Genomic DNA, 16815 nt, shown 5'->3' with positions numbered 1-16815 from the left:
TAACGTCATAACAGTTAAATATTTATACATAATAATGTGTGTATCTATATACTGAAATACAGAAAAAGCACTGGTATATTCATACAATACTGCATTCGTGGATCTACTTTGACACAGCGTATGAATATGTTGTCCGAACGTCACCTTTTTTCAATGGGAAGCCATGATGGAAGTTTGAGAGTTTAACAGAGAAGCGAAGGAAAAGGATCTGACTGGATACCGCTCCTACGTGACATTTAAATATCGAGTTTTTAATTTCTTGGTGGAGGCTGTCACCTTTCATTTCATGTGTTGGAATTTGGACATCGCGGATTGTTGCAATGTTCGATGGCTTTTATTTTTTTAAGGATGGGTAGGCGAGCTAGCGCGCTAGCCGTTGAAGCTAGCGGCTAGACGGAGCGCGAGCGGAGTGCGAGCGGGGCTTTGACAACCGTTCTTGAGGTGGAAGCGCACGGAGAGGACCCTCTCTCCGCCTTTCTGTTCAATCACGGCGGCTACGGTGCGACCAGAGACTTGTCGTGCACTAGAAATTCTGCAATTCGAGACGTTGGACGTTTCTTATCTTTTAAACCGGAGCTCGTCTGAGCTGAGGAGGGCATTTTGGAAGCCGGGCCTGTGGTGGTTTGGAGCGAGGCCCTTGATGAGAGAGCCACAGCAGACTCCATTCTAGCTAGCAGGGGGACTGCGTAAAGAGCAGAGTATTAAGTCGACCGATCGTCCGAAAGCAACAATACTCTCTCACACACTAAAAACCTTAAAGACTCATGTCACAGCCATGGCTGCGATCATAAAAGAAATTGTCAGTCGAAACAAAAATAGATACCAGGAAGATGGATTCGATTTGGACTTGACCTGTATCCTCTTTGATCAATCAAATGTCCCTGTTCTGTCTATTGTGTAGAAACCAGTGTCTGCAGTGAAGGTAATGGCTTGTATCTTGTTCTAAATCGAGAAATCTCTGACGTTTCATCAGAGGATACAGACGAAATGAACGTTTGTTTGTTTGTTTTTTTTTATGCAGAAACTATTGGCACTGGCGACTGGAGCTTGATATGATCTAGATCCATTAGTTTCTGTAGCTGGATCAAGTCGAAGCCAGCGCCGTTTAGATTCATGTCAGTCCTCAGTTTAACGAACATACAGAGAATCGACAGACTGCACGCGCATTCATTTAATTTGTACGGTTGTTATGGGCAAGTTGCATGTGCAAGCTACAACATAAGCAACGCCATTTATGTTGTAAAATGTCATTATTTCCCCTTCTTATGTAATCTGATCCATCGATTGACTGCTAATCTGTAATCCAGCACACAAAACGCGTTCAATTTCAACCCAAGGCTCCTTGCACGAAAACTGCAGTTTGGTGGTTTAAAACAAAGATTCGTCGCGTAGAGGTCTCACTGTCTTATATAATGCGATGGATTAGATGAAATGCACAAGCCGTGTCACACAAAGAGCCATTGCATCAGCTGCTCGCAGAACATAGATCTCGTGCTCAACTTGGTATAGTTTTGATTGACGATAAATGAGTGAGTTCACACGCTTGCGTACAAAAGGAAATGCTTTAATATCTGAAGTGTGTCTTTTTTTCGTAATCGCAGTAAGGCATTCGTGCAGTCCTGTTAAAGAGGACTCCCTCTGTAGCGCTGTATTTTAGAAACGTCACTGATGCCTGCTCACTGTTATGTGTCATATGTCAATGTCATTTGTGATGGCTTTGTTCAGGTGCATTACATCCTTGCAGATGAAGTGCAAAGATTAAGTGGTTTGATTGCTTGTTTTCTTTCAGAAGAATTCAATGTTATTGAAGATGCCCCTGATGAAACATTAAAAACAAAAAAATGACGTTTAGCTGTAACCTAACTGTCCTGTTCGTTGTCCTGTAATATACAAAAAGGACGGTTTCCCAATAACCAAGAAACAGGGCTGGAAGGACAGTTAGAGGGCAGGATCAAATTATTGAAGAGTTGCAATTATTTCTCTGTATAGCACTATAACAATGGCTTTAGGAATCTGGTAGGCCTTGGTGGATGTTTTGTTAAGAATTTTGAAATGTAAAGTGTATTTACACTATACAAGAATGCAGTTTTGCTTTAGATCTAGTGTATTACATGGGTAGCCTGTGAATGAATTGATTGCATGGACATTGATTTGCAGGGGCTTTGATGGTGTGTGGGTTCATGCATTGCGTCATGCTATGGACTCATTGTATTTAAAACACACTGTGTTGAAGTGGAATGTAGGACTATTCTTACAAAAGTTTCAAAGGATAAATATGGAGAATGATTTCATTCTTTCAGTCCCTTTATCATGTTACTGATAACACAACACGGTCTACTGCAATGATTGGTTAAATACATCTTGTGTGATTGTGGGTTATGAAATATGTTTTCTAGATTTAAGCTTACATTATTTTTCTTCAACTTATGTGAAGTTAGCCAAGATTAGACTAAAATTGGCACAAAGCATCTCTGTTAATATAAACTTACTGTAGCTGTACAGCTATTGCTCATCAAATAGTTTTTTTTTTAGGGTTTAGCTTTTATTCTATCAATTTATTCCCAATACTTTTGCAGTTTTCGTTAAAAGTTACTTGTCTTGTATAACACAGTTCTTTAGATTTCCAATTGATGTAATGTCAGTGCAGCACTCACCTGATTGGACAAGTGACAGTTCTGCTCGAAACTGTCCAACACTGACCCTGGACTAGTTTTTATTGTCAAACCTTCAATTATTTTTATGTCAAGTGAGTATCATGGTTGCCTCATTCAGTGCATCATATTTATAGCTCGTTGTTTACCCTTGTATGGCATTTTTAAAAGAGAGCAATGCATTTGTACAATGGATAAATATCCGGATTGATCGAGTTTGACCAGATCACTATGATCTGTATTTACTGAAAGCAAGTGAATTCGTTAGTGTGTTTCAGACTTTAAGGATCAAAGAATTGTTCTAGCCTCTGAACCATTAAAATTAAAGACCAAAGATTTTTTTACATGCATATTAACTGTTTCATGGAAATGTGGATCTCTTAACTTCCTAAGCTTTTCATTGTTTTATGAACTTCATGTTTAGACATTTAAAAATAATTTAAACTCATTATGATTGTCATGTGAAATTAGTGAAAAAGTCTAATTTGCCAGCTGCTTCAGATGATAAACATTTAAAGACCTCTTATGGCTTATCAGAATCACATCATCTCTGAGCTCGTATCCATATAGCTGTCAAACCTTTTTTTTCTTCCTTTGGTAAAATGTCAAGTTTGCCAGGAGTGAGAACCCGAGACGATGTTGCTTACTGTCATCTAGCCCAGATGTTTTTTTTTTTATTTTTTTTTTTTGGAGCATTCTGTCAGAAACTATCATGCTACTATGGTTTGGTTTTTGAGATCGTTATTAAGGGTCTGTTTAACTTGTGTGTGTGTATACTTGTGAGTCTCTTACAACATTTGTGAGTCTCTTTGTGATAGATATTGATAGAATTGCTTTGCCAACAGTTTATCTGCCATATCAGGGTCTGAATAGATCAACTTTGATTATAAAGGCCTGCATGTGTATGTCGGACTGAAGAAGTGATGCACTCGTTATGGAAAGGTGAGGAAGGAAAGTAATTCCAGGCTGGGCCGAGGCACGGTGTGATTTATTTAGTGCCCCTGTGTGGCCCTCTGGGTTAGAGGTCTATGCATTGGTCTCTTACAGTGAGAGCCATCTGTTCTATATTACCCAGAATCCTGTTATCTGAGATCTCATTGCACAACTAAAAAGTAAAGCACTATTTTTCTGGAAATTTGCAAGATCTCCACTTAAACTGGGACTTGGTGTTTCTTAGTTTTCCTGCTCCTTGTGGCGTCATTTAGCTGCTCTAGATTGTTCACCAGCGTTGTCTCAGCGTTTTGGATATGCGTTAACGGTAACTGGTTGTTGCAATTGTGTAAAACCAGGAGCCAATGGACTTTATAAATGGGTTCATATTTAATCAGATGATTGTAGTTTTTTTTCCCCCTCTCGTCCATATCAGTTTCCCTAGAAAGAGTCTCTAGATTTCCTTAACTCTGCTGTCTAGATATTTATCCGAACATCATAGCTATGGGCTTTCCAGCTGAAAGACTTGAAGGTGTCTACAGAAACAACATAGATGATGTAGTGCGGTAAGTATTTGCTTTTTATTGTCTTTAGAAATGTTGTCAGTGTAACCTGGGTCTGTGAGTCTCTTAAAATTAACAACCCATGTTGTAGCAAAACAAGAAAAATCTGCTGTGATATTTACAGCTATAGGCCTGTCACACAGTGTATTTAAAGCCTTTGAAATGACCTTTTGCATTTCTTTATCAGTTTGCAGTGTGCACCTTCAGTGACATTTTATGAAATGTGTAACTAATGTTAGATTGTGTCATTTAGTATGCCATTTGCCAATTGCTTGACTAAATATTAGCCTTGAATGTGCAGAAAATGTTTAAAATAATGATTTAATGTTCCAACCACAATTCAGAGCATTAGACATTTTTAGACATTAGTGCCTTAGTGACATGCATTAATAAATGCATAGACTAGTCATGTATACATGCATATTCAAACTTCTCAAAAACTTTTTGCCTAATTCACAACACATGCCTATACAGTAGAGCTGAAATGATTAGTTGACATTATCGACAAGCATCTGATCATAGCGAGGTGGAGGTTTGCACCAGCTCTGCAGTTCCGCACTCCAGTAAAGTTGTCACATCACATTTTTTTACATAGCACTTTATACAATAGATTGCTTTAAACCAAGCAGCTTTGCAGTATTAAACATGATAAAACTGTGTCAGTGTCACAGTTTCAGTTAGCATTACTACATTAAATGACCTTTTAAATTAAAGCTTAATCTAGCTATGGACTGCTTTGATTAATATTGTAACACTATAAAGTGGTTTAAGAGAGATTATGATCTGAATAAAATAGTTGACCAAAAATAAAACTTATCTCTTGCCTTTATTTTGTTCCATATTCATATGACTTAAAAAAAGGAGAAGTCAAAATGATGAATTGGTCAGTTCCTTTTTCACACAGTTAATTAAATGGTAAATGAGAATGTCAGTCATCTCATTTTGTGTGCCATTTATATTTATTTGTATTTTAATAATTGTATAATAATTGTAATTGAATGATAGTAATATAATTGTTTGACATTTTTAAAAGCTGAAGTGATTACCTTGTTTCGTTGAATTTTTTTTTTAGTTAGAATATGTATAACTCAATATTTTAACTAATTGCAAAAAAGTTAAATAATCGATCAAAGATTAATGGCTGAAATGGCTAATCATTCTAATAATCGTTAGATTAATCGATTATCAAAATAGTCATTTACTGCAGCATTAGTATGCACATGAAATTATTAACCTTGTTCTAAATGAACAGCTGTGTGCACAAGGGTAGTCATTTGCATAAAAGTTTCTATATAAGGCCTTTCCATACAATTTTTTTTTTTTAAACTGTAGTCACTACAGTGGAAGGAAGTGGAGACGCATCGTCTGTCTTTTTTTTTACAGTCTGTGTAAAAAAACCTATAAGACGTCAGTTCATCTTCTAAACACAAATGAAGATATTTTAATTAAACCTGTGAGATTATCGTCCTGCCATTCCACCAAAACTTTGAAACATCAAAAAGTTCAGAATGTTATTGTAAAAAATCTATAAAAATAAAAAGTCAAAAAAATTTCTGATGAGACATAACTTTATTTAATTTTGCAATGAAAGATTTAATTTTAGATTTTTATTCATATATAAACATTGATCAGTGCTAATGGATAAAGCACATCAAATATTGTAAGTGGAAGAGGCAATGAGGTTCTCACGTGTCAGGCAAGCACATTTGATCTGTCTTCTGCAAGAACCAGTGAGGTTTGTTCTCGCATGTAAAGCTGGTACGGCTGATTACTGTAACCATTATTAGGCCTGTTGCGATAATTAAATAAGTCTAATCGCGATTATTTGATCTAACAACCGCGATTATTGTGCTTTTTATAAAACACAAGGGGGAGTCATGCACCAAAAGAAACAGAAGAGCACCAGTTTGGTTGTCATGCACTGTACAGCTTATATCATCTGAAGCCATTCCATATATTTATGTGAGGGACAGATTTGTATTTACATTGTTAAATTTAAGTTTACAGAAACTCATCTTCCTTCTGCTGCAGCTGTCAGTTATTCTCTGCTCAGCATTCAAACAGCACGTCACGTTAAGTTATGACAGTCAGCACGGAAAAACTCTCTCTCCAAGATGATATATTCCCATTATAATACTTGATGTGTAGATAAAGGTCTGGGGATTCGCATTAATTGACATCTTCCTGGAGTTCATTGCTCTCTTATTTCTCTTCTCTGTTTGTACCGTGTGGAGTGCAGCACGCTGCGACTCCATGTTGCTTCAAGTGCACCTTTCTGCACCCTGGATGTGCATAAGAGTTTTGTCCCGCTCTGATTAAAGCGTTTCACATGATCATGGTTTTTTTGACAGTATTGTTATTGTTTTGCTTTCTTTAAGATTATTAGAAGCTCTTATTTTCATGAATGTATTTTGTAAGAATACAAATAGTTAACAGAATAAACATGTTTAAATTGTATAATGTGCACCAATGATTTTTTTTCCAAGATATTGCTTTTGCTTCTAAATTATACAGTCAGCTAGTTTAATTTCATAGCTTATATATTTTTATTCAAATGTAGTTTTTCTTTGTAATGAGGAAGTGAGTATTTAGTGGATTATGTTTTACAAGGTGTTAAAAAAAAAAAGAATGTCTATTAAAAATAGTTTCACAAACACAGTATTGATATTCTGTAGTTGTGTAGAAAAAAAATAGTGCTGGTGTTGGATCGGTAAAAAAAAAAAGAAATACTCTATGTAATCTTACACTGCAAAATATAACTAAAAAAAGATTAAAAGATAGCATCATAATTATTTACTGAACCCTTAAGTTAATCACAATTATATAATAAAAGCCATAAGAAAAAACAGACAATTAATCGTGATAATCGGCATAATCGCCAAAGCCCTAAAACAGACAATTAATCGTGATAACCGTGACTATTTTTAGACAATTAATCATCAGCCAAGTTTCATAATCATGACAGACCTTACCATTATGATTTATGTATGTGCGTCGTTCAATGTTTTCATGTGAATATAAACTTGGATTGAACTTATCGATTTTGGTGCATAACGTCTTTATGAACCTCTTGAAGCATCAAAAATTTGGTGAAATGGATTTTCAGTGGAGTGACAGAAATCTCTCTGGTTTCTTGATTTATATCTTTGTGTTTTGAAAATGAACAAAAGTCTTTGGATTTTCATTTTTGGGTGAACTCTTCCTTTAACCAAAATCAGCCTTGATTGTCTGGGAAAAAGTAATTGTTGTGCTCTTTCTGCAGATTCTTGGATTTGAAGCATAAAAATCATTACAAGATATATAATCTGTAAGTGTGTTTCAAATAACGTCAGTTCTGTAAAATGCCATTACTGCTAGAACATTTCTTCCAGTTTGCTGTTAAAACCAGAAAAGCTGCAATCATGTTCAATTCAACATTAAATAAAGAAAAACAAGCTGTTTAATCATTGTGAATGGAGGGCATTGTCATTGCACACAGGACTGTTATTTAGCTGTGAATGTTCTGTTGGTTTTGGCATTGATTCAAAGTTCTTAAGCAGAAATGTGTTACGTTGAACTTCTGTACTTATCGGTTTCTTTGTATTGTTTAGATGTGCGGAAAGACATTATGATACTGCCAAATTTAACTGCAGAGGTAAGACGCTTGAATTGCTTAAATCTGCCATTTACAGATGGTTTTGAAATGTGGTAATGAAGGTCTCAATGAACCTATTTTTCTCTTGCAGTTGCACAGTATCCATTTGAGGATCACAATCCTCCTCAGTTAGAACTTATTAAACCTTTCTGTGAAGATTTGGATAAGTGGCTCAGTGAAAATGACAATCATGTGGCTGCCATTCACTGCAAAGCTGGAAAGGGACGTACGGGTGTCATGATATGTGCGTATTTGTTACACCGAGGCAAATTCAAAAAAGCACAAGAGGCTCTGGACTTCTATGGTGAAGTTAGAACCAGAGACAAGAAGGTGACGTATATATTTTTGCTTTGTTTCCTCAAGTTGTGAATTTTACATTTTTGTATAGAACTGTAAATCACAAGGTTAAAAGTTTTTATACATTTTCAATGTCCATGCTGATGTATGCTTATGTAGGTAGGCATATGTGTTATTACTATAATAATAATAATAATGTAACAGTGAAATGTTTCAAACCTGTCAAGTCCTGGTGGATAAAATATCTACTGACCTACATCATTTCCCCCTGAGTATTCTTCTGTGGAGTGCAACAGTGCCCATCCACTTTTTTTTTACTGGCCTTTGTTCCGACAGTATTTTTCTCATAGAGAATTAAATTAAGTCTTTGTTAAAGAGTTGTATGCCAAGAATCAAACCAACCAGCTACGAGATGAATCACAACCTTACAAACTTAGATTTGAAGCAAAAATATTTGAATATCAAACAAAAGGCAAAGGTGCAAGACTGTGTACTTTATTAAGGTAAAGATCTACAGTTCTATGAAGCATTGCAAATGACCTAATGAAATTAAAAGCAATGATGAAATATAAAATTACTGATTTTAAAGATGTTGATTTATAGAAACAATATTTTACTTTAATTGCAAAATGTTTTTTTTTTTTTTTTTTTTAACCAAGAATTGTGTTAAATGACTACTTAAAAATTAATTTGGAGTTATGTTGCAGATGGCATCAACAAAAGCATATACCATAAATTAACAACCTTGTAGATCACTTTTAAAGGTTTATAACAAGTCTTTAAAGGTTTGGAGAAAATGGGTGGGAATTTTACTTCTGGAACCCAACTGCTGCACCCTTTTACGGAAGTATGATGCAAATATGTTGTGTTTAGGCCACGGAGGAGATGTTTGTATTAACACTACAGGTTTGCTATTTCACAGGGAGTGACTATTCCCAGCCAGAGGCGATATGTGTACTACTATAGCTACCTTCTGAAGAATAAGCTGGAGTACAAACCTGTGGCCTTGCTCTTTCACAAGATGGTGTTTGAGACAGTGCCCATGTTCAGTGGAGGGACTTGCAGTAAGTGTGCTCTTTCTTCTTTTTTTTTTTTCTCCTTCTTTCTAGCAGTGTTGTTTATACGTTGTATTGTCATCTGTTGCGGGCTATTTGATCTTAAGTGCTCAGGTGAGACATATTGGTGTTTACACCTGGTATTACTTGCATCTCGCATGTGTCTTCTGTGACAAGTATGGACTTTTCCAACTTTTGTGATTTTCTTTTAGAATTACATGTAACCGGCAAAGTTTAAAACTCTCGTTTTAACTTGGTACATGGTGGATAGGTGAGTTGGAGGCCCTCGAAAGCATTAGTGATTACCATACAAATGCGACATGAGCACATGCATTTCTAACTGCTGGCAGTTTCACATAGGATGTACCAGTCACAAAGGACTGGGTCTGTTTCAATGAGATGCACATGGTACATCACAGGCAGTTTGTTGGCAGCACACAAGCAGTGCACGTACACCCAATTCAGTCAATCTCTATTCTATTGGCCAGCTTTGAACTTCTAAATGTAGACAGTTAGGCATTAAGGCAATTTTTTTTTTTCTCCATGATCCTTTAATGAATAGGAATTGATTCAAAAGACCAGCATATATTTGAAACATATTTTGTAACATGTAAAGAAAAAAAAAACATTAATGGCCTTACCGTTCATTGTGGTATCATTGAAAAAGATTTTGCCCTCCATTTATATGTGTATTTTAGTGCCATCCACTTGAGGTCAGATCAGCTCAGACATTAATACCAGGTGTACGTAATCTCTGTAACTGGAAATCAAGCCCCCACCCCCTTCACACTTCTTCTTTACAATAACTGTGCCGAGAGGCTGCTTTAATAGGCAGCGTTCACAGCTGCTTGTGGCTTTCCTTTTTGCTTCAATTGCTGTAAATTCTTCCCTACAAATTCAAACTCCTGCCTTTTTCTATGCACCTCGACATTTAACCTTTATCCAGATGTACCTAATGTACTACCAGGAGTATTATATGTGCTTCAGCCACATAACTTTAACATCTTTAAAGAAAAGTGGCAGGGATGTGTAAAGATTTTCCAGGCCGGCTCTTTACCTGGAGTGCGAGTTTGTCCAGTGGTGCTGCAGCATCCATGTCTCTCTGTCTCTGACTGTACTTCCTCCGGGCCCTATTCTGAACACATTCTTGGTGACACTAACTGAGCCTGCTCTACGCGGTCCACAGCTCCTGGACTGGATCGTTCATAATGCTTTAGACAACCTGCTGTGTGAAATCTGAACTTTATCCCCCATTATATTTTATTTTTGTACTTGTACATCTGTAATGTCTGTTATGTGTGATTTTTAGAGTGTACCTCACAACTAAAGGGCTTCCCGGTGGTATTGCACTTATGGTTTCCTCCATAGAGTCTTAAATGGCCATTAATATTTTAGTCCAGCCCAGTCCAGCTCTGTAAAAGCTGTGTTGCATGAGTATGTGTTGTGTTTTAGCTCTGTTTAAATGTTTCTCCCCTTATAGTGCCCGCTCTTGCTCTTGCTCTGGCCAGGCCACTGGACAGTTTTTAATCTCCTTCTTTTTCTCCAAGGGGATTCTGCTGTAAAAAGCAAGAGTGAGCAGATTCCACATGGGTTCAGAAAAAACAATTGGCATTGGGGTAACATCAGCTTTTTCTAAAATGTTTCTTATTTTCAGTTCTGTTAGCCTAGCCAGTTTTGCTCTGTAAAATGTGTTTGCCATGTACAAGTAAATGGCCCTAACGCCACTTTTGGGTGGTCATTTGTAAAGCCTCGTTTGAGGGAGATGGGAAGCGTGGTCCAGGGTCAGCTGTTCTCAGAATAGGGCCCTTAGCGTGCCACTGTTATTTTGTCTTTTCTGTATCAACATTTCTGCTGTTTCTATCCTGTTGTTTTCCTCTATGCTTTTCTTTTGTTTTATGTTAACAGATATGCATAAGCTCACATTTTGTTTCTGTTGCACAAAGCTGGTAGAGCAATTACACATTGCTTTATCTTGCAGATCCTCAGTTTGTGGTGTACCAACTGAAGGTGAAAATCCACACCTCAAACCCAGTGCACACAAGGCGAGAGGAGAAGTACATGTACTTTGATTTTCCACAGCCACTGCCTGTGTGCGGAGACATCAAGGTGGAGTTCTTCCACAAGCAGAACAAGATGCTGAAAAAGGTACGTGTCAGTTCCCAAACAGCCCATAGTGTTCTTATAGATCATAATTGATCCTCTATAATAAATCTTATCACAGTTTGAATCATTTATATTGTGGTATCAGTATAGATCACAATATAGTGCTTATACTTGAAATTCAACCCAAATGTTGTTTTAGTATATGGAATATAATGGTGCTTATTATGGTTTATAAGAAAATGTAAATTCTTTTGATAATATAATGATAAATGTGCTCTTAATGCTACAAATGGAGTGAAATGAAAATGAATGAATACAAATGAGTACTTAATCTCAATTTATCATAACTTTTTTTTTAAACTTGATTAAAGCAAAAGATAAGATTATTCATAACAAATGAGTAAGTCTGGAATCCGTGCCAGAATGACTTCTTACAGGGTGGGGCTGTATGACAAAAATCTTATCATAGGATGAGTAATTATATATCACAGTAATGGTATATCATTATGTAGTTATTTTTTTTCTGGACATTGAGCTTAATGTTACATAACCATATAGTCATTTCTATATATTTATGTGTGTGTATATATATATATATATATATATATATATATATATATATATATATATATATATATATATATATATATATATATATATATATATATATATATATATATATATATATATATTTATATATTATATATATATATATATATATATATAATATATTTTTTTTTTTTTTTTTTTTTTTTTTTTTTTTTCCAATTATATATTGACTTAAATACTTTAATGAAAGGGTTGGGTGTAAACCACAAGCTGTATCTGAGATTATTAATTATGTCTGCGTCAGAACAGAACACTACGAGGCAAATCTCAGCTGACTAATTGTTTATATCCCTGTAAACTGTCCTGTTGCTCAACACCAAACTGCTCAGTGTGGACTATAAGGCTATTATAAACAGTAACATTATGAATTTCTGAAAAGCTGCTTTGAAGTAAGGTGTATTGTGAAAGCAATATACAAATAAAAACTTATGTTGTAAATGAAGCCTTTAGGGATGCTCATATTGATAGTTTATCCGTTAATGTAAAGTAAAGATTTTGACAAGTTAGTTGAAATGGTTTAAAAGGTGTTTTATTTAATATTTGCTGCACGTATAAAGTTTGCTATATCCTACATATTTGTTAACCCATGGGAAAAAAATCAACCCAGGGCAACAGTTTAAAAGTCCAGTCTATCCACACAACACGTCGACATGTTACTTTTTTTTTTTTTTTATAATAAAAACTAGACACCATGTGCACTGATGTAGGACTGACATTTATTTTGTCTGATAAAAAAAAAAAGACTTTGCCAGTTCTTTAATATTCATAGGATTCAGTGTGTTTTGGTTTTGTCGTCATAATTTAAATCAAAATATTTAAATATTTGACTAAATATTTAGTGAAAAATATGTAGTGTAGGCCTATTTATTTTATTCTTTTTATTTAGCTTATTTTATTCAGTTTTTTCTCTGTTCTCAGAAGTGCTGCAGGTGTGATAATTTGATGATGTGTGATGCCTGGTTCTGTTGTTACTGTTCTATATGCTACTGTGTGCATATTAAATTAAACCCGTGAATTTATTATAATTTATTTTTTTAATTTTAATGGGTCACAAACTCATCCGTTGTATTTTTATTTAATGCAAATTTATTATTGGAATCTTATTAGTTAATGGTTAATGTTCGGATAACAAACAGCGGTTGTCGGTTGGGAAATTAACTGATATGAGCATCCATAGAAGCCTTATTTTATAATATGATTTTGTTTTTATTTTTTATTACACTCCTCAATCTTAGCTTTTATTTATTTGTTTTTGTTAACCAGGATAAGATGTTTCACTTCTGGATGAACACCTTCTTTGTCCCTGGACCAGATGAGAGCTCAGAGAAGGTTGAAAATGGTGGTTTAGTGAAGGAACTGGATGGGAACCAAACCACAGAACGGGGAGAGAATGATAAGGATTATCTAATCCTGACTTTAGCCAAGAACAACTTGGATAAAGCCAATAAGGATAAAGCCAACAGATACTTCTCTCCAAACTTCAAGGTGTGTTAAGCACTTTTGCTCACTGCCTTCCAATTGCTGTTAAAGGTGTTAAACTGGTGGTAGGCTCATTCAAAGTTCAAATGTTCAAAGCTGCAAATGTTCAAATGAATAAAATGTGTTCTCTTCCCCCCACCCCCCCATTAGGTGAAGCTGTACTTCACAAAAACAGTGGAGGAACCATCCAACTCGGAGGCCAGCACTTCTACATCTGTAACCCCGGATGTTAGGGATGTTGGAGATGATGTTTACCGGTATTCGGACACAACAGACTCGGACCCTGAAAATGAACAGTATGATGAAGAACAGATTACTAAAGTTTGAAATATTTTTATGGGAAGAAAAAAGAAACCATATGTAATAGAGTTGTATAAAGGAGAAAACTTGAATATGAACTGAAAGCAAGTACTTTTTTTTTTTTTTTTTTTTTTTTCTTTTTTCCCAAGCTGAATTAGGACACACATCACACATATGCCACCAGTTGTAGGGACAAAAATGCTGACCAATTGTTCTTTTGTTCATTTACCCCGCTCCATGAAGTATCAACACTGATGTTTCGTGGGAAAACCGCGTCAGTAGCTATTATGTAAATACATGTTCATGCCGTAACACAAGAAAGGAAACCCAGTCAGGATGGGAGATCGTTTATGGGAGAAATTCAGTGGAGATCGTAATTCGCTGCTCCATCAACCTGTTGAAACCTAGGCCAGTGCTTTAATCAGCATTCATGCCCCCATGTCTGTCCTTCTCTAGTCTGTCCTACCTACTGTGAAATGCTTCTCATGCTGCTGGAAGGCCGCCATGTGTCATTCGGGCTCTGTTGTGCAGTGGAAACTGCGTCGCTAGCCATTTTTCAGTCTACTTTCATCATTACCACTACTAGAATGGAGGTGGTAATGATTCTACTAAACTACATGACACCTTGGCAGAAAACACAACATATAGCTCCACCATGTATTATTATGATTTTTTTTTTTTTAATGCAAATATACACATGAACACAACAGGGAAACCAGTGTTGCAATAATGTTGATCGAAGGTGTGCATGTTATTGGAATCAGTTTCCATGTTGTTAAATAAATAGTATACAATGTTTTTCTAAAAAAAAAAAAAAAAAAAAAAGGTTTCTAAAGTCATTTACAATTGGATTGTATTTGGGAAGGAGATATTGCCATCATTCTTTCTTCTGCAGATGGGATTTTAATCTATAAACAGTCATTCAGTGACACTTCATTTATATAATTCATATGTTTCCCTTTCAAAATTGCCATTTGTTTAAATCAACTCTCACAGGATGATTTTGTTTTCTGTTTCACTTCTTTAAGGCTCATGGTTTGAGCTCAAGGTAGCGTCAGTTGTAAAATTCTTCTTCAGTATGTTCTGGGATACGGATCAATCTAGCTTGAAGGCTCTGTGGTTCACTACAGCGATCACAGGTCAGATTTGGTTTGATGGTGTACAGCATCTCGTGTAATGCATGTCAACATGGAGAAGCCCTTTTCTGAATGTATCAACCTTGGCTCCAAGTTTTGATTACATTTCAACACTATTTACATTGTTTTTCTTTCTTCCTGGCTATGTCAGTCATCAGATCTTTGGCTCCCTATAACATCTTTGTAGCCTTATCGTGCATGATCTAATGAAATCTGGATCATTTATCCAGCAATGGTGCTTGCTAAACTGTAAACTCAATGTATAGTGCAGTCATTTTGGAGCAAAGAACCTCATGGTGCAAGCATTCAAACGCACTGCGGTGCGTGTTGTAACTGTTAGTCGCACATTGATGTGCATAATCAATTAGTTTCCAACAATTTGATGTCCCTCACTAGCTAGAGTTCTTTTTTTTTTCTTTTTCCTTATTCTTGAACAGGCCTTATTCCCTTTGGAATGAGCATAGTGCAGCTACGGATTTTACAGTCTTGTGCTTGCTTCAGAAATATTAAAGCCCTATATATGAGAATATTTAAATGTATAATTTTCTTTTAAGCATGCCAAATCTTTTTTTAACATCTGGCTGTGGCCAGACCAAAAACGGAGAGAGAGAGAAGGAAAAAAAAAAAAAACTTTCTCAGTCTCTTGGGCAAGAATCTTCACTAAGGGTAGTGAGTAAGCTGCCTTTCTCGTACTGTTAACGTTCAGGCTTCACTCTTCTCACCAGCCCGCTGCACACACCGTACATCTCGCCTTCCTTTAGAGAAAGAATATGTTTCCCTGACATGAAGAGGAGACTGGGCCTTCCTTTATGAGATTGTACACTAACCAATCCAGGAATAAAAGCAAGCCTATCAAGGATTCGCATTTTGTTTACATTTTATCACATCACTGAAAACCTGCCAAAATTAAGCTTAATCATTTTTGTTTTCTTTGTTGTTTTATTGTTTTCTTTATTGTTCAGAGGAGGAGGCAGGGCCCACGGGAGGTATTCTTTGCCTTACTTGAAGTTGACAATGCTTACTCTTCTACTGCTTTGATACCTACCATTCTGCCCAAGCACTGACTTATTTAACTACTATAATAGAGCAACATATTGTACTAGACATTTGCACTGTTACAGGTCTTTGCAGGGTTTCAGTCAGCGGTCCACAGTGTTTTTTTTTTTTTTTTTTTTTTTTTTTTCTGAAAATGCTTCACAGCAATCAATAGTAGTAGAATAGAAGTGAAATGAAAAGACATTAATATTGTCTCTGTGCATCCCAATAGATTTTCTTTTGAAATGTTTAGTTTATTTTTTTTTTAGTATATATATATATATATATATATATATAAAAGAAAAAAAAAAGCGGCTATTTATGAAAGTGTTCATTCACATTCTGGCAAAGACCCTCTGCAGGTATTCCCCAGTCTAAACATACGCTGAGATGTTTTGGATGTTTAGTGGTTTAATGTGTGACACTACTGAAGTGTCACATGATGAACTTAAATTTAAAGAATTCAAATCAAATATTCTGTCATCATTTACTCACCCTCATGTCTTTCTAAACCTGTATGATCAGAAAAGAAGATATTTTGAAGAATGTTTCCGCTGTTTTTGTCCACACGATGAAAATCAGTTGAGTTCTTCTATTCATTGTATTATATGGACAACAGAAATAGAAGTAAGTTTGACATACAGGTTTGAAACGACACTGTAAAAATTATTTGAAGTTATTGGAGAATATTTGAAAGAAAATGTTACATGATGTTTCTTAGTAGTTATTTGTGGAATTTGCTAGAGTTAAAAGATTTTTTTTAGCGCGTAAGGGTGAGTAAATGATGAATGTTTATTTTTAGGTGAACTATCCTTTTAATCCTCAGATCGCCTCTGCGACATGAGATGCATCCCTAGGCATTTTGACAATTTAGCCACAGTACCGTTATGCGCAGACCCTTAGACATCTTGTATGTGGCACGGGTGTGTGGAGCTCACAGGCAGCATGAAAAATTTATTTTCAGCTTTCATGAAAAACAAAACGTCATCAGAGGTGCCAGTGTATGTGTTTCACGTCACACTT

The 16815-nt window shown here is 35.7% G+C and overlaps 1 protein-coding gene across 2 annotated transcripts; it reads left to right on the top strand.

Annotated features, from left to right (window-relative positions):
* Positions 1 to 143: 143 nt before the first annotated feature.
* On the top strand, positions 144 to 15969 carry LOC109101447 (phosphatidylinositol 3,4,5-trisphosphate 3-phosphatase and dual-specificity protein phosphatase PTEN-like). Of its 2 annotated transcripts, XM_042767440.1 has the most exons (10): positions 144 to 854; positions 4063 to 4147; positions 7407 to 7451; positions 7735 to 7778; positions 7870 to 8108; positions 8998 to 9139; positions 10678 to 10746; positions 11109 to 11275; positions 13106 to 13327; positions 13472 to 15969. In XM_042767440.1, exons 1-10 carry the CDS (start codon positions 776 to 778, stop codon positions 13646 to 13648), a joined length of 1269 nt encoding a protein of 422 aa, XP_042623374.1. In that variant the 5' UTR covers positions 144 to 775; the 3' UTR covers positions 13649 to 15969. The 2 variants fall into 2 exon arrangements, with proteins under 2 accessions (XP_042623374.1, XP_018970355.2); XM_019114810.2 differs by lacking the exon at positions 10678 to 10746.
* The last annotated feature ends 846 nt before the right edge of the window (positions 15970 to 16815 follow it).

This window comes from Cyprinus carpio, chromosome A12, assembly GCF_018340385.1.
Source record: "Cyprinus carpio isolate SPL01 chromosome A12, ASM1834038v1, whole genome shotgun sequence".
Taxonomy (NCBI): domain Eukaryota; kingdom Metazoa; phylum Chordata; class Actinopteri; order Cypriniformes; family Cyprinidae; genus Cyprinus; species Cyprinus carpio.
This window is presented reverse-complemented; position numbering and strand designations above follow the sequence as displayed.